Source organism: Pseudopipra pipra, chromosome 10 (assembly GCF_036250125.1).
Source record: "Pseudopipra pipra isolate bDixPip1 chromosome 10, bDixPip1.hap1, whole genome shotgun sequence".
Taxonomy (NCBI): Eukaryota; Metazoa; Chordata; class Aves; order Passeriformes; family Pipridae; genus Pseudopipra; species Pseudopipra pipra.
This window is the reverse complement of record NC_087558.1, coordinates 23,082,239-23,106,698: the sequence shown is the minus strand read 5'-3', so window position 1 is coordinate 23,106,698 and position 24,460 is coordinate 23,082,239. Positions and strand designations below refer to the sequence as shown.

Here is a 24,460-nt window from a genome sequence, read left to right as displayed (position 1 = left end):
AGGTTTGAAATACCCAGCTTTGGGAGTCAAGTGATTATGTGTGATGATGAACTTTTAAAAAATGCTGCTAACTCTGTGAAAGAAAAAAGTGAAACTGTGACACAGATCACTTCTAGTGGTTCAAAGCCCATAAAGAGTTAAAAATAATTATCACTTATAAAAAAGAGGCCGTAAAGAGGGAAAGGAAAGTAAGAGTCCCATTATTTTAGCCCTTGTGGTTTTTGGAGCCTGACTGTTGATTTCTGAACACTTTGAGCTGGTTATGTGCCAGATCATTTACCTCATTACTGTCTGAATCCTCCGACGGCACGCTGGGGCCAGTGTTTCTTTCTGACGTGTCTCTATGAACTTCTGGGCATGTTTGAGCAGTGACTTGCTGGGTGGGAAGAGGCCAGTGCAGAGCCAGAGGAGCTGCCAGCCCCTGGTCACGCTGTACCTGTGAACACAAAGCAGACAGTTCTGCTACAGCCACATGTAATTCTCTGTTTGACCACACACCAGCCACAGGGAAGAGAAACACACTCCCATCATGGTGCCATTCAGCAAAGAGCTGCAAATCAACAGAGCCTTCACACAGGCTCTGGCAGTCATTTGCTGTGCAACAACCACAGCCTGCATGTGAAAACAGTGCTGAGTTCTGCATGAGGAGTACTCGTGACAGTTGCAAGTCTCATGAATAAGCTTCAGGTTAACAGACATCTGGGCAGCAGTGACCCTGGTGCCATCCTCTTGGAAAGCCATTTGCTGCTCAAGCTCATGTGTATTCGGATTGTGGTTTCTCAGTGGTTTGTAGTCACCTGCCCTCTGCACTGGTGAGTTTTGCTCAGGGCACAAGCACTTCACATGCACTGGCTTCCCCTCACATGTGCTCCTGTTCTGAAAAATGAACATGTAGATGGCACTGTGTAATGTGGTAGTTAGAGTTCTTAAACACCCCACATCAAGTTGGTACCATTTTCAGGCAGGAACCCAGTTCTTCCAGCCTCTGCACCTGTGGAATCTGCCAGTTGAAGTTCTTCTGGCACCTTGCCCTCACCAGTAAGAAAGGCTCTGCAGCCTGGAGGTGGTCAGTCGTTCTGCCTTCAAAGCGAGGAGCAGAACACACTTCAGTTGTGTCCCAGGACTACTCTGAAATACTCAGTGGTGTGAAGTGGTTTTGTTTGGGAAAGTCAGCATGTCTGGCTCTGAAAGGGCACCAGACTTTGCTGAATAAAGAGATCCTTGCTTGTCTATTCCCATTTACTATTCTCATTTTGCAGATGAAGACACGCTATTTTAATCTCTTTTATACTATATAGATGAGTGGTGCTTGTGTCTGTGCGAGAACGGGACATGGTCCACAGCACAGCAGCCTGGGAAGGATGAAAGATTTGTTGCTCTGGCTGTTCTAATGAAAGTATATGGAAATAGCCACCTTTCAAGCATTGTTTTTTCCACATCAGTGATCCCGCTCTAAACAGCGACTAAATTGGTGGAGCACATCAGGCATGGCTCTGGCACCATGGTTACAGGCTATGCATTAAATAGCCTGTAAGATTTACTGCCTGCAAGGAAATGTAACAGTCAATGATTACAAACATGGTGAAGGTTCCACTAGGAGTAATACTTGTGGAACAATAAGAAAGAAAATAAATAATGGAAGCTCCTTCTGTCACTTTTGCAGTGACACAATGCAGCCAGAAACAGACAAACCATTTTGTTAATAATTAGTATGATTTTAAGCTTCTTTTGGCAATTGATTTCCCCTGAAAGTAGGTCAAATTCTCATTTTGTGAGTGGGGAAGAAAACACCAGCCTGTTTCAGAGACTTTATGTGGGCAGAGGCCTGTGAAACCAATCTGTTCTGCAAGGCAGTTGTGTAACCTAATTAATATAACCAAAGTATTTATTCACTGGTGGTAAAAATCTAGTGTGAACTATGTGCTTATGAAGGGAAATGCTGCCATTGGGAAACTTGAATGGAGGGTTAGCAGGGCAGTCACTGGTGGGATGCAAGGACTATGCAGTGTCATATTTTCTGCACAGACTGCCTTGGGAGCAAGAGAGCCTCAGAAACACCTTGCCTGCCTCACACTGTGCTGCACAGACAGGAGTATGGAATGCTGATGGGAGCAAAGCAGCAGCTCAGGGGAGATGAATGGTGTTCTGTGGCCTCTCACTGCCAGGCAGGGGTCCCGAGTGCTCCACAAAGGTGAGTCCCACAGCACTGCCTGGCAAAAGGGAAAGTGTCACTCCAACCATCCTTCCCCTCTGTTCCCCATCCTGCACTTGAGGCCTGGCTCTGCAAGGAGCAGGGTGTTTGCACCCAGGGGAATACCTGTTTCTGTTCTCAGTCAGTTGCTTCATAATCTGACAGTAAATCTCATCCCGCAGGACCTCCTCCTGGATAGCTGCCACAAATATCTGGTCAGTGACTTCCACGGAGGAGTGTGCCTGTTTGGAGGGATAGTCTCCCATGAACTTCATGATGGGTGAATGTGCTGTTAAGGAGAAAAGCAGGCCAGTTTTGGAAGGCAAATGGTAAGTTTTATCTGGATCCTAACACGTTGGGGATCTTTTGATGTCTAAGTGGCAAATTCTGGGAGGAAGGTCTGGAGCATGCTCCCTGCCTGTCCCCTACCCCCTTTCCCTATGCAGCAGTCACTGCTTGGCTGTGATTTGTACTGTGTTAGCTGCTTGCTCTGGGCATATGCAGTAAGTCTCACTCTCTCCTAAAGCCACATTCCCAGTTAAGTGAGCCATCAGGAGCTGTGGAGCACTGGGAGGGAATAGGAACCTTTCCTCTGTAGACAAGGGACACAGATTTGGTACATCCCACCTTTATGTGAATGTATGCCCTGTAATGCAGTTAAGGTATGACAACAGAGGCAAGTTTAGTGGAGGCAGCTAGCCTTTCCTTCCCCTGAGTGTTCTGAGGTCCCAAAGAGAGGGGAGAAAGGATATCAATGAAGGCCTGACAGGCCAAATCCCGAAGATCAGGATCTGTGCATGCTCTCTTCAGCAATGGCTGTTTCAGGGGCTCCTTAGAGTGTGCCCACAGTTGACTGCGCCCACGGGATTTCTGGAGAACAGCTTTGCTGATGGATTCCTTCTCAGGAGTCCTGAATGAAGACAAGTGCAGGCAATACAACATTACTGGATCAGTATTGCTGGGAACATAGCAGGTCATTATCACAAAGTCATATCTCTAGGCATGTTCTTTCCCAAGACGTTGATCTCATATCTCCTTTGAGTCTGTAGGTGAGCAAGAGCAGGAAAATGTAGTTTCCTGTATATCCTGAAGGGAGAAGGTTTGCAAAAAGAAGAGAAGTTTTAGAAAACTAATTTTCCCCTTCTCTCTGAGGCCTGAAATGTTGTGTACCCTTGCTGAAGAAGGGGTGAGAACTAAGAATAGGGCCTGCTGGGAAGAAGTGACTCCAGCTGGGGTTCTACCCTCCCCTTTGCATTTCTGCAGACTTAAGATATAATAGACCATGTGCCAGAATCTCTGCACATCCAAAGTCACAATTACAGGGAACAAAGAGAAGAAACCCAATCAGAAATGAGAGATGCCATTTCATCCTGGGCTTTAAGGATCACTGATCAATAAGAACTTTCCTAGGGCGTACACTACGCAGAGAGCTTCACCTGAAGTGTTCATAGGAGAACTCCTCCAGGGTGTAAGGCTTCACTTTGACATCCTCTTCATCAGGTTCCTCCATGAAGGAGTTCTGTGAAGCTGTTCTCCTCTGGTCTGGAGACATCATCAGCAAACTCTGTAATGACACAGCCACATAGAGGTGTCACATGGGAACAGGTCTCTGCACAGGTTGTCAGGTGTTACTTAGCATATGTGCACAGGTAGTGCTCTGTGCTGCCCAAGACCTTCTGTCCCCAAAGCAGCATCTCCAGAGACTCAAGAAAGACCTAGGAAGAGTTGACTTAAGAGCAATTTCCACAGACTCAACAGCAGTACACATCAAAATGTATGTGACTTTCTGAAGCACAACACATTTTACAATGCACCTGTTTATCACCAGTGTATTTTGTCCCCAGTTTTTCTGCTTTTTACCTGTTAGCACAGTATCCAACATACTGAATTGCCAAAACTGAAGACAAAATTGTTAGCAGAGGGATCAATGGCAAACCTTGACTCCCTCAAAGATCATATTCTTTTAAAGTAGCTTGCTGCACTCAGAGCTTCCCCTGAGGCATAATGTGATCACCACTCAACCCAGTGTGAAGGCAGGGAAATGCAACTGCACACCCATATCCACTAATTGCTACCAGTGCCAGGCACTGAAATCTCCCATGGTGAACAAACTGGGTGGTTTTTAAAAAGTTGTTGCTTTTGTGCAACTGCAGCCTTGTCCTTAGAGTCTGGGCTAGGTTGAGGTTTGTTTTCAGACAGGACAGAATGAAGTGCTTTGTTTCAATGGGAGGTATAGAACTTGTCTGAGTTTGGAGGAACAATTATCTTCCAGCTATAAATTTAATCATATTTAACTTTAATCATTATTTAACTTTAATCATTATTATCATTTATCTTCCAGTCTCTTCACAGAGAATGCTTAGCTTTTCTTACCAGCACTTGACTAGAGGGTTTTGTGAGAGAAGGAATGATGTAGATGTCTTCCAAAAATACATTCCCTGTTTTGCCTGTCCTTTCATTCTGGGCATGGATCCAGCCAGAATCTTCATCCAGCCTTTTGTCTTCGGTGAAGATTAGCAAGTCTCCCTTCTTGAAGGACAGGATGCCAGGGTCTTCTGGAAGACAGAATAAGGGAGTACTGTTCTGGCTTGACAGTCCAAGAAAATGCAAAGGGATTGCAACAGGAAAGACAAGGGAACTGTATTTTTTGAAGGCCTAAATTCAGTTAGCAATAGAAAGTGATTTCTATAAATAGGGCTAATTATACAGTAAAACTTCAGAGATATCACTTTAGTTTCCTTTGACGGCCTGATTTTGATCCACTCAGGGCAATGGTAAAACTCAGTTTGATTCACTTGGATGCTGACTTTGTGTCTAGACTGGCAGCAAAGCATGAAGAGAAACTCAGTAGTTTAAGTAGCTGAAGTTAACGTTTACATCTTAAACCTCTCATGTCTGTTTGAGCCAACTGTATTCCACAGAAAATTCCAGTTTACTGCCTCTGTGAAATTCTTCTGTAAAATATTTCCAGGAAGCCCAGACCCAACTTCCTACTATAACCAAGCTGAGTTTTCGGACACTGTACTATCTAAATAAAATATGCAAAGAGGTAGAAGGAGGAAGAAAAGGTGATTTGTATGCAAAGGTACTGAATCCCATTTCCTTGTGCTCTGCATTGCTGTGCTGAGGCATCCCTCCTGGAGCAAAGGGACTCTTGCTGAAGTTCTTCCTGTCCTCTGTGAGCACCTTCAACAATTCAGATTTCTTCCCCACCGTGTAGAAAAGTTGTAAGACTTACCCTGGGATTTTTTCTCTTGCATTGCCACAGCAAATGGTGATCTTTTCTTCAGTCCTTCCAGGAATGTCACCACCAGTTCAGCAATGGCAACGCTGTTTACAGATGTCAGGACAAACTCCTCAGCACGAAGTGTGATGAGTGTGCAACTCTGTCCAAATGACTTCACTGCCCTATGTATTAAGGAACAATTGGTTACCAGAGCATCTGAAAAGCTTAGAGACCCATCTGCAAACACAGCCAAGGCACCTCTACACCTCCTTGCAGATAACTCCCTTACAGCGAGTATCGGGAGCTCTGAATTTGCCCTCCCATGAACTGGTAGGTGTGAAGGTCAGGGGTGGTTCAGCTTTACTCTGGACTCCATCGTGTTTTGTACAAAAGTGCTTCATTAAAGACAAACGAACATCCTTCTTTTGGAGTTACCAGGCAGCTAAGTGAATCTCTGACGGTCCTCACAGGGTTTTTTTATCATGTGTGTAAGACCCTTTTCTCTGAGTGACACAAGGATGTGTGCCCTAAGCTAGCCAGTGGTTATCCTCTTTCCCTTGTTATCCCATTCAGGTCCATGACACCTGAGAAGTAAATGAACTCCCAGCATGCACGGCAGACAGTGGCTTAATGATGTCAGTTATTTGGGCTGTTCTTGTCTTTATGCTTGTCTGTGCTTCCTTACACCTTTTTGACTGAGGAGGGCCATGTTCCATCAGCTGGAAGGACCTAACCATTTCAGTATTTCCTTTATAGGCTTCTCAGAAGCTTTCCCTTTCTGTTGCCCAGACCTAGGCTAAGCCACCTTTCCAGGCACAGATCAAATCACGTAAGGAGATGGCAGAGAAAGTACATGCTTTCTGAGTATGGAAAAGATGCCTTCTGCAGATATGGTCTTTCTGGGGCCTTCACCTGTTGGTGTGGATGCCAGTTATCTCTGGGAAGGTCAGCTCAAGGAGCCGCTTTTCTGACTCATCCAAGAAGCAGATACCTTTCCAATTTATAGCAACGATGAAGTGGTTCTTAGGCAAGCTGGGCCCTGAAAATACAGAAAAAGATCCTTAGCAATGCTATACAAGTCTTCTTCTATTGATCTTATAGCTGTCCTCTACTTCCCAGGCTCCAGGTATTACCTGAAAACTTAGTGACTTCAAAGAATCGGGAAAAAAGCAAAGGCCAGTGAAAGCGAGCAAAATCTACAAGTTGCTCCTTCACAGTCTGAGAGGAGAGACGGTCCTGTGTGTATGGGGCCTGCAGGATAAAAACACACCCGAGGTTTTCTCAGTAAAATGTGGTTTGCATGATCTGCAGACAATAAAGAGCAAGCCTGATCCCAGAGATTCCCAACAACCCTCTCCTGTCACAGGTGCCAAGGCTACCTGGCGTAAGTAAATCAGGAACAGTCTCCAGAGGCCCAAGCCACATGCAGCTAAGATTGCCCACAGGCATGCAGATTCCAAATTTCCCCCCAGTCCACCTGTTTGGAGTCTAACACACTTTGGGTGCCATGGAAATAATTCAGGTAATCCATTTCTAGATCAAAACCAATATTTCATCCCACATTCATCCTGACTTGGTTGCCTATTCAGAGATTTAAATGTACTTTTTCATTCTGCCCCCCTGCTGAGTCTTAACTGGAAGAGTGAGTGGAAAAGTTCTCTGCTGCCCCAGCCCTGACAAGCTATTTGGGATATACGAACTGAGCTGGGTTTTATTCTTCCCCCTACAGACTATTCGTAAATGGAAATGGTAAAAGAAGCAGAAGCTGGTGCTCAAGAGTGGTTACCCAGCACTGCCAGACAAACCTCTTACCTTAGCATGTGCATAGGTTATAAGGCTCACCCACTTTTCCAGGGGCTTGGACTTCAGCTGTTTCACTGGGATACAGTCATGGAGCACCTTCTGCACAAGTTCATTGTGGATGGAATCTCCAAATTGGATATAACAATATTTTGCACCTATTTCCACCAAATCCTCCTCCTGAAACAATTAATCCATTAAAAGAGGCCTAGAAAGATGTCAAAAAGGCCAGATAGCCTCATTCAACCTTGAAGCCAGTTTAGGAGTGGGGTTTTCTCCATTTTTGTCTAGAAAACTCTTAAGAGTCATCCAGTATAAGGAGGGGTGAACTTCACACAATCATAGCATCAGAGAAATTATTAGCAAAGATATTTTAAAATAAGACCCAGTTTGCCCCTTTGGACATGCCTCCTGCTGCCACATAAACTGAAAGTTGCAGGGAAGGAAAAAATACTAATTAGAGCTGCCAGTGTGACATCTGGCCCAATCACCTGGACAGGAATTGTTCACTAAGAAGGGAAGGATTGCCCATATCCACTGCAAACTTAGTTCATCTTCATGCTTTTTTAACATGGGAAGTGTTAATATAGTTCTGACTCTTTTGGAGATGAATCGGGAGACCCACCTTCTCACAGCGGTACTCCCCAAAGCGGACGCCGCGAATGACTTGGTGGTAGATGAGATCCGTGCTGACAGGATCCTCCTGGGAGTTGTGCCAGGGGGTGAAGATTTCCTTGCGGAAGTAGAGGCGCCAGGGCGCGTGGCGCTCGTGGGTGCCCCGCTCCCTCACCAGCTGCTCACACTGGGAGATGGCATCCAGGACGTGATCCCGGCCCCCGCCCAGCGACCACACCTGCCACGAAGGGACACTGCATTACTGGCATGCCTGCCCTGGGGCTGAGGGAAGGACCACAGGCACGAAGCTCCTGGTCTCCCCGACAGCAGGAAAACCTCTGAAAAGATAAGCAGGTGGGTGTGCAAGTTGTATGTGGTAAGTGGATGTATTTTTATTAGTCAGTTATGTGACCTGGCAAAGGAGACCCTACAGGGCTGCAGCAGGAATTGCTAAGTGGTGAGCCAGCAGAAAGGCAGAATAGGATTATCAGGTCCTGAGATCCAGCTGGGATTCAGAACTGATTTGGTCTGAGTTCAGGACTGGGTTGAGGGTGCTCCAGAAGTCAGAGGGAGTCCTCAGAGAGGCTGGGTGGGCAGCAGCAACTCCACAGAAAGAGAAGGGAGCTTTCATTCTATTTTTCTATACTTTACCTTATCAAACACAGCGATGTAGAGTGAAAAACCAAAGGCATCCTTCAATTTGGTTTTGTCTGCTATGAACTGACAGATCTCTTTGGCAATGGAAGCAGAGTCTGCAGGGACAGTGATGCTTTGGCCGTTCATGAGGGTGACATTAAACATAATGGGTTTCTTCTGCTTTGTTGCCTGTAAGTCAGAATGAAATGAGAGAAAAAAATTATGGGCAAACCTCACTTTTCTCTGAAGAATGAAGAAGGCATTTAGATTTGAGCTCCACACACTGTACTACGCACTCAACAATCTAAAAGTGAATCTCCAAAACCCACACAGTTTCTTCAATGCACGGTGAGTCTGAAATATAAATTACATCCCTGGAGCAGCACTGGACTCAAGTTCTCTCCTCAGGAGAGGTCATTATCACACAACAGTGTGGACTGATAGACTTTTCATGAGCCGTTGTTGTCCTGATGACTTTTGGGAACAGCCTTGCACACATCAGTGGAGAGATGGCCTGAATCAAGTAGTTTGCCCAGGAAGATGTGTGTTAGGCAATAGGGTCACTGAGATTTAGGAAGCAATTGAACTGAGGCTTTTCCTTGAAGAGGGAGTGTGTGACTTACAATTACTAGGATGACATTTAAAGGAAGAGGAGGACAATATAGCCCCATTAAACTCCTCTCCATTTTAAAAGCATAAGCCCTGCTCAGTTTTTTCCAAAAGTGATGGTAAGAGCTTCCCTCAGGAGGTCATTTCTGGCCTGTGGCTCCTGAGTGGATGGAAGTATCTCCCTTCAAATCATGTGTTGCAGCTTTTAACTCACATCCTCTACTGAATTTAGGCTAACTGAACAGCCAGAAGAGGTGCATCCAAGAAACTGCCCAGGCCAAGGCAGCTGGTTTGCAATCCCCTTGCGTGATTGATTTCCGTGACTGGATTTAGGAAGATCTGTTAGTAAAAGTTAGTAAATGCAGAGCGGTATAAAATGTCACAGATGGATATAAGGAGGCAAAGAGGGAGTTGGTACCTGCAGCTCCAGCCAGCTGGGTGGCTCAGTCCGCGCCCCGTTGACGTAGGTGCGTCTGAGGCGCTCGGCACAATAAGGAGCGTAACCCGCGGGCCCGTGGTGGATGAAATTCAGCAGGTACTGTGTGCACAGAGCACGAGAGGCAGTTAGGAAACACTGATCCTCTTAAAACGTCACAAGCCTTTTGTAGCTGACACACTAGATCAGAGCGATCCATTAGCTTTCAGTTCATCAGACAGCATTAAAGGTTAGAGCTGGAATTAGTGTTTTCAAAAAGGAGGTTTGAGACACTTGGTTTTCACTCATTCTTCAGAGCTTTCAGTCCCAAGGGGAAGACTTGTGTTGGTCTATTCATTTGTTTAACTATGTGAAAAATATTACACTTTATTCTATGATTAGCTTAGAGCAACTAACTCTTCAACTGAAGAGCCTGAAGTCTGTATGAACAGTGCTGGGAAGAGAGTTAATTGCAGCTTAGAACTGACAATGACTGATACTTTCAGTTTTATCAAGTTCTCTGGCAATATCAGTAGCTGAAGTCCATGATTAAGATTGGACTTTGGAAGAGAAGAATTGGATAAACTGAGCTTTTGGAGACTGTGTGGCTCTTGGGTGACACAGACTGGTATTTGCATATCTGTATTTAGTGCAAGCATGGGCATTCACCCGGCTATTTTAATGATTCAGGATTCCTAGAGGTCAAGTCTTTTATGAATTCTGCACAGTTCAGAGTCCTTGGATGAAGCCTGGTATCAAAATATGATGTGTTTGGTTTGTTACAAGCAGTGTCCATTTAGCAGCATTTATGATTATATTTATCATTTGAACTAGGGTGTCAGTAAAGCAAGGCTGAATTTTCAGGCACATCCATAGATCCTGTTTGCCTTTGAAATCTAGGAGGAAGGCTGATATCAAGTTGGAGCCACAGGTTGGGTTTTTATCCTGTGGTGAAGTGGATTTATCATCCATTTAAAGTTTGCGAAGCCCAGCCATGATGATGATGATGAAACTTGGAAATGCATGATTTAAGAAAAGGTCAAATCTCTACTGGATTTTTTAGGGCTTGGAAATGTAGGGTAAGAATTGGTAAAATATGAGGGGTGATTTTATACTGGCCTCCTGAGTATATTTAATCACTAAACTGGAGACACCTTTTAAATGTTGGAAAGGTAGAATTGGAGAGGTTAAAATTTGCCAGATTCTTTGCAGATTAGAGATCTAAAATGAGAGCTGTGATGAAAAACAGAATCCAACCTGTATGACATGGATTGAAAAAAAATTAAACGTGAATGCAGCAATAATTTATTTAAATTCTCAGATAAGGATATGAGATGAGAGAGTATCTGCTGAAACCACAGCACCAGCTGCTGTGGCAGCCAAACATTTTGTGTGGTTGTCAGCATCAAAACATCAAAATACACAAGAGCCCAGCTGAGCTCAGGCACGTGAGGTGCTGTTGGAAAGGTTAGCAGTGTACCTTCACAAAGGTGTCTGAGGGAGGGAAGCAGCCAAGGCAAAGGGACAGAAGGATCCAGCCGCGAGCGTAGCTGCTCCTGTTGCTGTTTTCAGTGAGTTGCTTGCAAATCTGGCAATAAATCTCATCTCTGTAATGAAATATGTGAGAGCAACAGATAATGATTCACTGTCTTTCAGCTGTCTTTGGCTATGTTTCCACTGCAGGCATGGTGCAGTTGCAGCATGATGAAGTCATGCTAGATTTAACTGAGCTAGATTTAACTGCATTAGCTGGGATACCACCCGTGATGCACCACAGGAAATAACTTGGTCATGGAGAAGGCTCAAAGTATGCTCAGAGCCCTTTGCCACCCTTTCTTCCTCAAGCAGTTTAAGTGCAATAATTCCCATGCTGGGGTACCTCCTGTGACAAGCAGGGATACTGTGCAGGGATAACAACTGCTAGGTCATCCAGCTGGGAAATGGCATTGCTGTCCCACCATGCTCCAAGCTCTCTAGAGCATGTGGCTTGTACCTTGGCTTTTGTCTGTCTGCTCCTAGGTGGATCTGGGGATAAGGATGGTGGGACACCCTCCTTAATTTTATTTTTTTTTTGTATATATATTTATATACAAACTTGGAGTGAATCCTTGGACAGGCACTTCAGAGTGAGTTTCTGAAAATGCAAATTGCCTGCAGCAAGGAAGTATGGGAAACAGATTCGAAAATCTGTATACAGACAAAACTTCTCTTAAAAAATCATCTTAATTTTTCTTGACTCTTGCAACACACATCTGGCAAATCTGATGTGGGAGGACATAAGTCAGATAAAGTTTTGGTTCCCTGATAGAACATATGATGAAGCACAGGGCAAGGGGATAGGTACTTAGCCTGTGGCTGTTATGATACATGGACTGAAGGCAATTTTTCCAGCTGGGAATCTGCTTCAGGGAGTGTCTTGACTGAAACAAAGCCACGGTGTAGAGAGGAAAGCAGCCCATGACTGAGGTCAAGGCAGGGCCTGTGCCTGTGGGCTTTGTTACAGAAAAATGTTACGTAAGCTAAAACAGAGGAGAGGATTCATGGGGTCAGGCCAGGACCAACCAGCTTGTCCTCACACCATGCTTGGCCTAAGGTCCAGCCTCACACTGCTTGTGGACAGGATTTCTTCTTAGTGGCTGATACACTCAGCAATCCAGACCTTCAGCCGTCTCTGATTTGGGGACATTGCTTGAGGACTCAGCAATAGGCTGTTGGGAAACCTCTCATCCATTAACTCCATATTTCTTACTCTTCTGAGTGACTCTTCTCCCTCATCCTAGGGCTATGTTCCACCAGATGTTATTGGGTTACAGCCCTGAGCTCTGCCCCATTCCATACCCGTGGGATATTCAGAAAGCCGTACATGAAGGCAACTGGCCTAAACTGCAACATGAAAATACTGGGAAAAACAATAAAGGAGTCATTCTCCAGGACTGTGGAAAGGGAATGCTGGATTTCCTTCATGTAATGGGCATCTAGTCCTAGGAAGGAGGTACAGACTTCCTACCTGATGGCAGGACGCAGAATGGCATTGCCAATAATGAAGTGCACTTTTTCTAGGTTGGACATCGGTCTCTCAGAGATCGAGGTGTCCTCTTGGAAAGCCTCTTCTCCACTTCGCAGCTGGTCTGTCACCTGAAGGAAAGCAAGTAGAACCCCAGAGTGTTCTAGAAACCCCCCCTCTTAGCAGGCAACTCTCTCAGAAATGAGAGACACTCCTTTTCTATCTTTCTGGGTAAACCGCTGTCTGCTCAGTGCAGGAGCAGTTAGAGCCAGGCCACATTCCCCCCTTCTGTCTCCAGGTAACTCCTTAAATGCACTGTTACAGCACTATCACTGGCTTGGAGAACTTTCTTGTACTGTCCTGTACAGCCCTAAGCACATGGTAGTTCTCAGTCTGTTCAGGGCTTTGGGCAAACTGTTGTGTAATGCCAAGAGTTCTCAATAATAAATTGTTCCCTGTGTTCTCTGCCAGAGTATGGATGACAGCATTGCCCATGGGGATCATTTCCAAAGAATACTGCACCAAGTATCCCACACAGGGCTGCACTGGCTTCTCAGGGGAACAAGTTCCCAGCTGGGAGGTTGCTGTCACATAACATCTGTCAGAAGGTGAAGATAGGGTTCCAGGCAAGAAGAAAAGGAAGCGATTTATTTCCACCTCTTACCTTCCCTGTCAGCTTGGATGACCGTTTCAGCTTCAGGGATGAGATCCCCTTCAAAATTTTGTTATCCCTTCTGCCTTCTCTCTGCAACAGACATTACCACTATGGGAAATTAGTTCAATGCACAGCAAGAATGATTCATTAAGGACAGAAAGATGCTCAAGTGAAGATGTTTTTGTTTTGTCCTCTCTTGCCAGAAGGAGCTGCAGTGTCCTGCCAGGACTAACTGGAGCCCTTTTGTACTTGTAGCATTTCAAGTACAGTAGCATGAAAGGGTTCCTTTGCTTTTCTCACTCTTGGTAGAACAGCACAGAAACCAAGGAAAGCAAATGAAAACAAAAACATAGCCTGCTTCTCTCACCATATTCGGGCTGTCATTCTTCAACTGGACCTGGTTTTTTCTGCCAAGTGTGTCATATATCTGTGTCATCACGGAGCTGCTCTTGGTGGTGGAATTCTTGGCAAACATTGCTGGCTCTGGCAGGTCCCCCATGAACCTCAGGATGATCACCCACACAACTAGAGAAGCCTGTAGTAGCAGAAAGCAAAATCAGACACCTCCAAGAGAACCAATGCCTCATGCCATTTCTGCCTGTTTAGATAAGAGCATTTCCTTCCTTTACCCAGTCCAAGTTGTTAAAATTCCCATCTCCTCCTGCTACTTACACGAGGAGTTTAGTTTCATGTCAAACAACATGAGAGCAACACTCACAACACTTTAATGCTAAAGGAAGAGGGTACAGCTCTGCTGAGAATATCAGATTTGCTCTGTGGTTGCTGAGCCCTCACCATTCCCTTTACTGGCACCTTGCAGGTATGCTGTGGCTGGAGTGAGGTGGAGAAACCTTGGCTGAACTGCACCCTGCATTTACCCACCTGGGCAGTGGAGTGGACTCTTCCAGGAGCCCTCATGCCCAGAACTAGAAAGCCAAGTAATAGTGGAGTTCTTGACATGTGGGATCCTCAATTCTGCAAGGCTGCTTAGCATCAAGGAAAACACCCTCCCTAATCCCCCTCTGGTTCAACAGAATATTGGATGCCTGGCCCTCCCCCTTCTGTCCTAACTCACAGACCAGCAACCCTAACAAGGGCAGAGAAATGGGTGAGCTCTGGTGCTTCTTCTCTCTGGTTCATTTTTGCCCCCAAAAGGTAACTTCTGGAGAAGTCAAAACAAACCTCTGAGTTCCCTCTTTGGGTAGACTGAAGGTAACTAGAGATCCTGTGTTGGGCAGGTGTTTGTGGGAAGTGCCTGCCTGCAAAGTGCCAAAAAATGCCGATGAGAACTGTTATTTTTCATACAGGTGCTTAAGACCATCTGCTTGGCTCTAGAGTCTCTGGCTCCCAGGGCTGTGCCAGAAGCAGGGGACCCAAGGATGAGGGGAGCTGTAAAGCTAGGGCTGTGGACAGAGCAGGTTCAACAACAAGAAGGAGCAAGATACCAGGACATTGTCCCTGTCATCATGGTAGAGCAGTGGGTGCCGTAGCTGTCTCCGGATATGTGTATGTGTAGAAGACCCCTGGAAATAAGTAGCTGCAAACTTGGGGAAGGTGTACTCTTCCAAGCCATCTGCTTCCTCTTCGAGCTTCACGCTCATGGGAACCATGTCCAGGTCCACCTCCTCCAGCTTGTTAGGCTTTGTTTCCAAGTCCTGTGCAGAACATGAGGAAGAAGCATATTTTCTTTCCCTGAACTCTGATATTCTTATGTTTGGTTTTGGGGTTTTTTTTCTTGGTCATAGGTCCTCCTTTCCAGCTAACCTCAAAGCCATTTACAGCTGCTACCAGCAGATCATTTGGACTCAGAGCTTGTCCTTCTGAGATACATCCTCTTCATATGGCCTTCCTGTCTTGGTCCTCAGCAACAATATTGCTGATGGAAAATCCAGGTGTTACCTCACTGTTCATATCCTGCACTAAGACCATTCTATTTTGCCCACCTCTCCCTATGCAATTCCATCATCTACAGCTGTCAGGACTAGTATATACCAAGTTTTGCTTTTAAGAACATGGGATAACTCGGGTTATGAACTTCCACCTTTCAGGCAGAAAATCACCAACCTGAACCATGTGAACCATCAAATCTAGTCGGTAACTATTTTTCCTTTTTTCTCTCTCTTTCTCTTCTCCTGCTGCCTCCACTTTCCCCTCTCTACTTCTCTCTTTCATCCCTTTTTCTTTACTCTTTTAATCTGTTTTCTTCTTCTTTTCCTTCTCTTGTGGGTAACTTAAAACCAATGAATTGTGTTTTACTACAGCTAGTATATTGATTCTGTGGAATGGGTTTTTGTACTGAGTGTTGTAGTGAAATGCTTTTTCTTGGTTGTATTTTACTCCTTTTGCCAAAATATCTTCTCATTAAATTAAAAGTATTTATCTTAGAGAAGAGTGTATGACTTTTTCTCTGGATGTTAATTAGAGGTTATAATGAACCAAAAGGCTTTTAAAAAGTCTTAAATAAAATGTAACCACTCTGGGCAACTTCTGGCTTAAACTCCAGAGTGTAATAGGCTGTGCCAAAGAAACAAATCTGCAGTTAGAATCTATATAGTTCTCAAAATGCATGTGACCAAAACGGTTGGGAACTGACCTCTGAAAGCAGATCTCACCTCAGCTGTCTGGATGACTAATTTGGGTGATCCTTTCACTGTACAGAAGTTCATTAAGCAGAACTGACCACTGATGGAATTCCAGCAGTCAGTGGACTTACACAAGGGATAAGCATGACTCATTACCAGTCTGCAGCTCTGTACCTCAAAACCCAGAGGAGCCTGTCCTTCTTGGCCTCCAATCATAGAAGGTAAAAACCCAAAAATTTTGTCCACCATTTCTTGGTCACTGATAACATCATGATTTGTTGGTGTGTCACTCCTTTGTCCTGCTTCGGCCTCCTCTCTCTCCTGAGTTGCCAGGCATAGAAATAAACATAGAAATAGGTTAGGCATGGCTTGAACATCATTCTGTTAGAATGAAGGAGTGTGAAGATGAAACACTATTACAAAGGTGTGTGACAGTGAGGTCCAGCCCTACCAGTGCAGTAGTGGAATGGGAAATCAAATGTTGCTTGTGTCAAGCAGTCACAAAGATCTGGCACATCAGCAGCAGGGACTTGCTCTTACAGCTGCCCTTATGGACTGTTGGCCTATTGATAATGATGTGCAATTATTCAAGAACTTTATCAACAAGAGATAATACCGGGAAAACACAGAATTTCTAACAGCAGAAACCCCCACAACATTTAAAATTTAAAAAGGTTTTGTGTCAGGGGGTTGTAATAGCATTGGGCATATTTGGCTAACGTGCCAGCTCATGCTGCAGTCGGAAACGTGTATGTGTTTGGCTTGTCCCATTTTCAAAGCATTATTACAAATAGGTTTGCAACTACGTTTTCTCTTTCTTAAAATATAGCAGTGCTCAGATGTTTGAACACGTCTGCAGGTCTGGTCTAGGCAAGGGCAAGCTGTCTTGTTAGCCAAGGAACATAGCACTCAGTGTTCTTCCACCAACATACCTACCTTTTGTAATCTCATAGCTTCTTCCGTTGCTTTCACTGGTCCAAGGACTTGGATGAGACCTTCCTCTTCCTCCAAGTGGATATTCCTGGCTTCCAGCTTGTTCTGTGGACAACATTCTGTGACCATTTGTACAACTGCTGAGCCAGGTCCCTTCAGCCATTAACGAGCTGTCCACACCAGCACTTTTTCCCAACAGGGACTCAGTTCTAGATCGGGCATTTTAGGGAAGAGGCAGAAATCTGCAAATTGGCTTTGTCCTGTTTATACAGCATTAGTACATCAAGGAAGTCATAGAGAGGCCTCCAACATGCTGTGGACTATCAGAGGCTGGTAGCACATAACAAGACACACTGTGTTAGGATTCCCTTCCTGGATCCCTGAGTGCCATTAGCAGGCCTTTCTGTATGAATGGATCTCCCCTCGCAGGAGAGATACATGCACACATCTTTTCTCCTGCCTTCTGTCAAAACCGCTTCAGCTGTGTCAGTGAAGTTTTGACCCATGATAACGATCACATAAAGCAAATGTAAACAAGATCAGTCTGCCTAACACTCTGCCTTTCGGCTTGACAAGAGCTCAAAATAAAATATCCCAAAATGAATATCCGCACCTGGCGCTATGCTGCGACAACGCTTGTTGTTCGTGAGATTGGAATTTCATAGAAACAAGTTACCTGTGAGCGTACCTCCCCCTTCCTCCTCTGGTAGGTCTGGCGAGCCAACATGCCCCTGGCGTACGCCTGTATGACACACACAGCTTTCTTCTGCTCCGCCACCTTCTGGCGCACCAGGTAACCCCGGCACCGCGCTTGGAGCCGGATGATGCGGGCCCGGGTGGCCCCGTAGTGCTGGGCCAGCTGCCGGCTGCGGTACAGGGCCTGCAGGCGCCCGAATCCCAGCATCGCCTGAGGGATGGGAGAGACAGGGAGTCACTTCAAAACCAGAGAGACTGCCAGTGAGCTGGGATGGGTAGAAGACAACAAAATTCAGTAACTGCATAAAATTCAGTAACTGCATAAAAGCAGCTAATGTAATGGTACCTTTTACGCTTTGTTTCCTGCCAGTAATACGACTTTAAAACTAGATATACAGAGTTATCTGGGGGATCTGTTCAGGGAATGGCTCCAGAGAGTGACAGTGATAGCCTGGGATTATGACAAGGGAAGGAACAGAGCAGACATGAAGCCAAGTGAACGGAAGCAAGCAAACAAAAGTCACACCCTTGGAGCCATGGATGTGGCAATTGCAAGAGAAGCAGTGGAGGAGGGTTCCTATTTCACCAGAAAGCAGAATTCAGCAAGCCCTGAGATGTCCCAGAGTCCTCCTTGGACTTTACAGCCTTCCTTACACCCTGCCATCTTGCCTCTCCTCCCTTCATTTGTGAATATCTTCATTCCTAATACTCTACTCAGTCTGGCAGGGCATAGTAGATAAACAAACAAACACACACACACACATATATATGTGTACACTTTCATCTTACCATTCTGAAGTCCTTCCGGCAGCAGTAGCCTCTCCAGGCTGACTGAATAGCTACAGCAGACTTCCTCTGTTTCAGGAACTGCTTCCTAAGCAGACAGACATGTGAGGTGACAAACAACAGGTTATCTCTGTTGCTTCTTATGACAGTAGTAAAGAAGAAGGTGGCATTTCTTTCCTTTTTTCCTGGGATGTCTCCAGTCTGATCTCAGCCTTGTTTCCTGCAAAAATTCTCACAGCAACTGCAGACCAAATTCATTGCTATGGTCAGAGAGCTCTGTAAGAACTGAAAACCCCTTACATCAAGGTTGGATAAGTTAACTCCCCCACCTAATAACCACTTGCTCCCCAGTGTCCTGCTGCCAGGACAAGTAGCCAATCTGAGCAAGATGAACTTCCCATGGTACAAACTGTCACACCAAGGCTGGCACATATGGTTTAAAAATAAAAGCAAGTTGAGGCTTTTAGGGAGAGGTGATACTCTGTTAGATAGCAGGCAGAGTCTGAAAAAAAAAGGGGGAAGTTTTGGGGCATTTGTGTTATGTTTTTTGGTTCTTGCTCTCTACTGTCAAGAATATTACTAAACTAAACCAGGATTCAGTCCTATATCATGGTTCTGGTTGGGGGGATACAAGGTAAATAAGAAGAAATCATGACACAGAGCATTCAATGAGGACAAATATTTACTTGACAGTGACTAAATTGCCCTTCTGAAGATATTTCAAACTAAAACCAGACAAAATGCAAGAATTATGCATCTTTGGCAAAGAGAAGGACTAGTTAATTTCTATCTGATTCTTTTCTAGGTTTTGTTATCAAAGAAGCATCCTAAATAAGAGAATTCTTGTAGCTCTGAGAAGGACACAGATTGCATGGGGATTTCCTGCTTTTGAGATGTCTGCTGTTTACCAGAAATATTAAGAACAAATCCTCCTTCCAACCCTTCCTCTTCATACAAGCTGTGTGTGCCGCAGCCCTGCAGTTTGAAAAGCATTGTGAAAATAAAAAAACTGAGCCAAACCAAATCCTTGTGCAAAATCTGCATAGATACACTGTGCACTCTTATATGATGAGCATGGAATTTAGGGCTGGTGGAAGGTGTAGATTGGTGTGTTTCATACTTAGAAATGCTGCACAGAGTGTGTTAAGATGCACCACAAAGATAACTGCTTCAAACCAAAGTGACTTCCTTCTTACAAAATCACTGACCTGTCCTTCAATCCTCTCATCACCTTCTGGATAAGAAGAACCTTATCTGTGAGTATATTTTGGCGTTGCAGCTCCAGTACAGTGTCATGATGATCCTGTTAAAACAAAGTGTGGATATGCCAGGTGAGCAGACACACCTACCACCTCTGAAAACTGGGCACATGGTCTGAAAGGGGCCCAAAATCAGCATGATGGAGCATAATGTGATTAAAATGCATTTATGGGACTTCAGTAGGATGAGTACACACCACCTGAGCACACCTGGTCTGTCTATAGCCATAAACAAGCAGTCAGACTGTTTTACCTGGGGGAATGCTACAGGCAAGGTGGTTTCCTGCAACAGTGTACTGGTATCCCATTCTTTTTTATGCTCCAGTACATTGCACTGCACTGTTTCAGCTGCAAAGCTGGCACACAGGAACAGGATCAGCCTCTCCTACACCAAACTGTCTCTACTGAATTATTTGGCCTTCAGGAACAAAGATACAGCTTCAGATTCAAGAGAGTTTGTAAGACAACCGAGTCCTCCTAGGTCACCACTCTTGCACAAGCAGGTCAAACTGTACTGTGAAGCATCCGTTCTTTCAGGAGAAGAGACAAAAAACTGTCCTTTTTACTTACTTTAAGGAAAATCTTGGTCCTTCCAACTTGCCAGCTTTCATCCTTGCCCAGCACTGCCTCGGAGATGCTGATGCAGCTCTGTCGAGCATCATTCTTCAGCTGATGTGCAAAAGCATGATGATGTTAGGGCTTGGTTGTGAAACACAGCAGCTGTGCTATAGGTAAGGATCTACTGCCCTGCATTTCAAAGGGCAGTAAGAAGAACAGAAAGAGATGAGGTCTTACTGACCTCTGGGCTGACAGTATAATGAATGAAAGTGGTTCAACTCAAATGATCAGGAAAAGGAGGAACACGACTGCATGGCCAAACATTCCAGAGTTCAAGTGTGAGGAGGATGTCAGAGACCTGAGAAGTATGTGATTACAGAAAAGAAACATCTGAAGGCACATCCTGCCTGGGATGTCTGTATGGAGCAGGCCAATGACAGCTGGATCTAAAAACAGCTGTGCATTTTCAGCTAAGGCCCAAGTGAGTAAGTATTTAGCTGTAATTACTGTGGTGACAGTCCCCATGATGGCAGCTCCTGCCATGGCAGCTCTCTCAACTGTGCCAGCAGTAATTCAAGAACCTTCTACCGTGGAAAAGACTAAAGCCTCATAAGGAAAAGTTAAATTAGCCTTCAACCAGGTTTTTGCTTACACACCTGTTGTCGAAGAGACCATGGCAAGAGAACCCTGTATCTCTCAAAGAACTCCTCAAAGGTGTAGCGGATTGGGTACCCAGCTTTCCTGATCTGAATGGTCTCCATCATCCCCGAATATCGCAGCTGTTTGATACACAGCTCCCGGTCGAACAGCTGAAGGGGAAAGCACACGAGGAGGAGACTTAGCACTGAAAGAAGGTACACATCCAGCATCCCTCAGAACATATCTATTAACCTTCAGCCTCAGAGGGCCTGCAAAATGGCCGACTGTGCTTTTTTTAATTGCACTGAATGAATTCATTACGGGCATAAACAAGTTACCCCAGAGGGTCCTCAACTCTGTGTATGTGAGCAGAAGATACAGCCCATTAACTTCACTCTGGCTTTAGTAACCATTTTCAATTCCAGAACCACAATTCCAGATGAACAGTGAATTGTTCATATCATTTGCAGGTGTGAACAACTGCGGTAGCAACTTTGGCCCTTTGGGCATACCATGCAAAGCATAGCAGGTGTGCTGCTTGTTTCTAACAGGCTCACTAAGCCACATGCAGTACTTCAAAAATATTCACTTGACCAACACCATACCAAGTTTAAGTGTAAAACTGGATCGAGATCTCCTGAGTTCCAGACAAGTGTCTTAATGACAAACTGATTCCTCTTCTCCCGTAGTGTCAGACTAAGCCACATCACCCCTCTCACAAACTCCAACAGCTCTCCTATTCTCTCTCAGGCTATTTCATAGTATGAGCATTGTGGGATCCAAATGGGTTTTTTTGTCCCCTTGCTGAGGGGCTACAAACTCTCTTTCGCTTTACAGAAAACATAACTATATAACTCTGCTCAGGAATGCATGTATGTGCTTTTTTTGCCATCCATTACTGTAGGATGTATTTTTTGAGATGTTTTTGTACATTAACAATGTTATATCCTCCTACTGTCTTAATTGCAGGAATAGCCTGTACTCCAGCTCTTCTTGGCTGCAGCCAAGTACAGCTATAAAGTGCTACACAGCAACTGACAGCTTTTTCTGATTAAAAACTTCACTGAAGACAAGAGCTCATGTTGTTAGAACATTACCAGTGGTTTCTTGTAGTCATTAGGCTTGATGCAGCGGATGAAGTATGGCTGGCACTGCTCCAGGATTTTCATTAGTTTTTCCAGGGATTGCTTGAACTGTCCTCCCAGAGTAGAGAGCCTCTTGGTGGTATCCAAGCCCTGGGAAGAGTAAGCACGTGCTGACTGCTACATCATTCACTGTCAGAGGCCAGTTAATAAAACTTTGTGGTTTTGTACAGCGCAGCAGTATCACGCAACTCTCAGAAAAAAATTATTTACCTACACGGGAATTAAATTGGTCATTTTCATCTTATTAATTTTGGTTTATTCTTGCAAAGAAACCCCATTAAGTGCTGTCACCTACTTGGGCACTAAGTTCTAGCAATGATGGTGGCTGTGGTAGAAGAAATTCCACCTACAGGAGCCCACATACGCCTGTCTCTTCCAACCAAGGCTGTGTTTAGTGTAGGGCCTGGGTGCCAAGTGTGATTCCTGGGTGTGTGCCTGAAAGCTTCCTGAGGAACAGCCCCTCCCAAAGCAGTACTAACCTCCAGGCCAGACATTTTGTGCCATCATAGATAAGAATGCTAAAGATCCAGAACAGCCTATTTCTTAAGGGTTAGGATGACTGATCACCTTGCTCATTATAATACTACAGTGAGCAGGGAGAAGGCAAACTTTTACTGGAGTGAGAGCCACTCCAGACTTCCCCAGCTTCTCTGACAGCACAGTTCCACCTATGCCTTTTTCACACAAATCATCACATTAGGCTCAAGCTTCTCTCTCAGTATGGGCACATTAAATTGCAGTGACACCAGTACAAATTCCAAGTAACAGAAGGGCTCCAGTGGCCTTTTACATACAGGCATGGAGCTAATTATTGCAGCACAACACAGCTGGTTTGCTCATTTGGGGAGGGGTTAGTGGGTTGTGGGGTTTTTTTTATTTTTTTCCAAGTAAATAAATTAAAGTTCAGTGGCTCCTCTCACTTCCATGGTCTTTACAGTACTTCATTCTACTCTGTTCTCACATCTAAAGTGCCTTTTTGAACACTCAAATTGCCACCCTCTGCTTTAGTTGCAGGGCAAGGCTGCCCTCCAGTGATCAAAGACTCATGTCTTTGGAAAACAGCTCCTGGGAATGTCTTTTCGCAGCTCTGATGCATCTTAGGACTAGCAAGCATCTGAAGTAGGTATGCTAACAGCATATACATATTTAAGCTGTGTAAGAGTTAAAAGCAGTTTTCACTCCCAGACCTTAGAGGCCTTTCTGCTGTACCCTCAGTGGCAAGGCCACAAAAGGCTGAAGCCCATGCCCTCATGATCTCACACATGGAACATTGTTAAAGCTGAATTTGTTGTTGGCTTTTGGCTTAATGGTGACTTTTCTGCCCTGGTGTGTCAGGAGAGGAACTGTGGGACCTCAGGACAAAAAAGTGTTTTCTGGCCCTTAGTTCATTATTCTTTTCTGTAGCCTGCTTCTTAAGCTTCCCAATGGTAGCCCCACCTATTTGAAAATTAATAGGGGTATTTCAGCTAATTTCTATGCACTTTGGAATGGGTAGCCCCCATTTAGTATCTCCTTTCTTGACATGCTGCTGTGCTTTTTTTCAATAACGCAGACTTATTTATAGGAACAAAAACCATTAGAGCAATGTAGATAGACCTGATATTTAATCTGAAGGTATTCACAGCATTTAAGAGATGCTAAGCCAGTTCTCTGTTGCTGCTTGTACCACTTCTGATGTTCTTTGCCCCCAGGATGTTTACCTGTCCATGGCCAGGTGTTCTGGACAGCAGAAAACCACACTGGGACAAAGACAGAGGAAGAAAGAACAGGATCAGAAAACAGTGCCAGGAGAACAGACAGATAAGAGGTAAGGTAGCAAGCTGTTCTGTGTCCTGAAAGAAAAACTCAATGATGTAAACAGTAAAAGCAAAAGTACCTTTACACACTGACGACAGTACATTGTTAAATGCTCAGAAATCACAGTTTGTGAAAGTTGGAGCAGCACAAAGAACCCAAACTCTGCCCCAATGCTGTTTCCAGTCCACTGCACTTTACACCCTCATTTTCACTAAGCACAGACAAGGCTCCCTCCACCACCAGGCACAGATGGGCCTGTGACAATGAGCCATCATGAACTTTGTCATAAAGCCTCTGGGCAAGAAGGGAGAGCTAAAATTGCAGCAGTATGCAGGGCAGTGAGACTGTCTCTACAGGTGTCACTGGGAGAAGGAGACAGAGTATCTTTCTGTGACAGCACAGCTCTTTGCTCTGTTGTGCTACCTGTCAGCCCTCTATAAGAATGGGAAGGCCAGGACCCACTGTCCAGTGAGACTCTTTGGTGTTCTGGTCCCAGCAGACTGGCTGCCTGTGCAGCACAGCAGCAACTTCCCTGCTGTGCTGGCTTTGCTGAGGGGTCTCTGGTTGGTGCCTTGTCCATTCCAATGAATGTTTTGAACCCCCTCTGAGCAATGTGGGTGCTGGATGGATGCCCAGGCAGGTGCAGACCAAACCCATCCAGCTGATGCCAGCATGTGGGGGAGGTACCACGACTCAGGGATGTGGGGCAGCCTGCAGGCATGGCTGCACAGATGTCCAGGGATGCAGATCTGGGCGACAGGGCTGACAGTGCACTTGTTTACAGCACAAACACCAGACCCTGACTTTCCTGCAGCTTCCTTTGCAGAAACAAGTTGAATGAAAGGGATAGGAATTTGCAGAGACAGTGGGGAAAAAAAAAAAAAAAGAAGAGGTCAAGAACAGCTAGAGGAAGG

At 45.0% G+C, this 24,460-nt stretch overlaps 1 protein-coding gene across 2 annotated transcripts in view; it reads right to left on the bottom strand.

Annotated features, from left to right (window-relative positions):
• Nucleotides 1-24,460, bottom strand: part of MYO7B (myosin VIIB) — a 49,532-nt gene that overhangs the window by 9,059 nt on the left and 16,013 nt on the right. The window contains exons 16-41 of one of the 2 annotated variants that reach the window (XM_064666751.1): nucleotides 23,450-23,488; nucleotides 21,702-21,839; nucleotides 20,622-20,774; nucleotides 19,978-20,076; nucleotides 19,357-19,451; nucleotides 18,152-18,236; nucleotides 17,355-17,573; nucleotides 16,670-16,771; nucleotides 15,908-16,054; nucleotides 14,597-14,806; nucleotides 13,519-13,686; nucleotides 13,161-13,241; nucleotides 12,500-12,627; nucleotides 10,973-11,099; nucleotides 9,496-9,615; nucleotides 8,484-8,657; nucleotides 7,843-8,070; nucleotides 7,230-7,397; nucleotides 6,551-6,668; nucleotides 6,330-6,456; nucleotides 5,430-5,599; nucleotides 4,565-4,746; nucleotides 3,628-3,755; nucleotides 2,944-3,101; nucleotides 2,318-2,471; nucleotides 281-436 (exon numbers count right to left, since the gene is read on the bottom strand). In XM_064666751.1, coding sequence (XP_064522821.1) covers nucleotides 281-436; nucleotides 2,318-2,471; nucleotides 2,944-3,101; nucleotides 3,628-3,755; nucleotides 4,565-4,746; nucleotides 5,430-5,599; nucleotides 6,330-6,456; nucleotides 6,551-6,668; nucleotides 7,230-7,397; nucleotides 7,843-8,070; nucleotides 8,484-8,657; nucleotides 9,496-9,615; nucleotides 10,973-11,099; nucleotides 12,500-12,627; nucleotides 13,161-13,241; nucleotides 13,519-13,686; nucleotides 14,597-14,806; nucleotides 15,908-16,054; nucleotides 16,670-16,771; nucleotides 17,355-17,573; nucleotides 18,152-18,236; nucleotides 19,357-19,451; nucleotides 19,978-20,076; nucleotides 20,622-20,774; nucleotides 21,702-21,839; nucleotides 23,450-23,488 — 3,674 coding nt within the window. The remainder of the gene's footprint in view (nucleotides 1-280; nucleotides 437-2,317; nucleotides 2,472-2,943; nucleotides 3,102-3,627; nucleotides 3,756-4,564; nucleotides 4,747-5,429; nucleotides 5,600-6,329; nucleotides 6,457-6,550; nucleotides 6,669-7,229; nucleotides 7,398-7,842; nucleotides 8,071-8,483; nucleotides 8,658-9,495; nucleotides 9,616-10,972; nucleotides 11,100-12,499; nucleotides 12,628-13,160; nucleotides 13,242-13,518; nucleotides 13,687-14,596; nucleotides 14,807-15,907; nucleotides 16,055-16,669; nucleotides 16,772-17,354; nucleotides 17,574-18,151; nucleotides 18,237-19,356; nucleotides 19,452-19,977; nucleotides 20,077-20,621; nucleotides 20,775-21,701; nucleotides 21,840-23,449; nucleotides 23,489-24,460) is intronic. The other variant, XM_064666752.1, reaches the window with a different exon arrangement.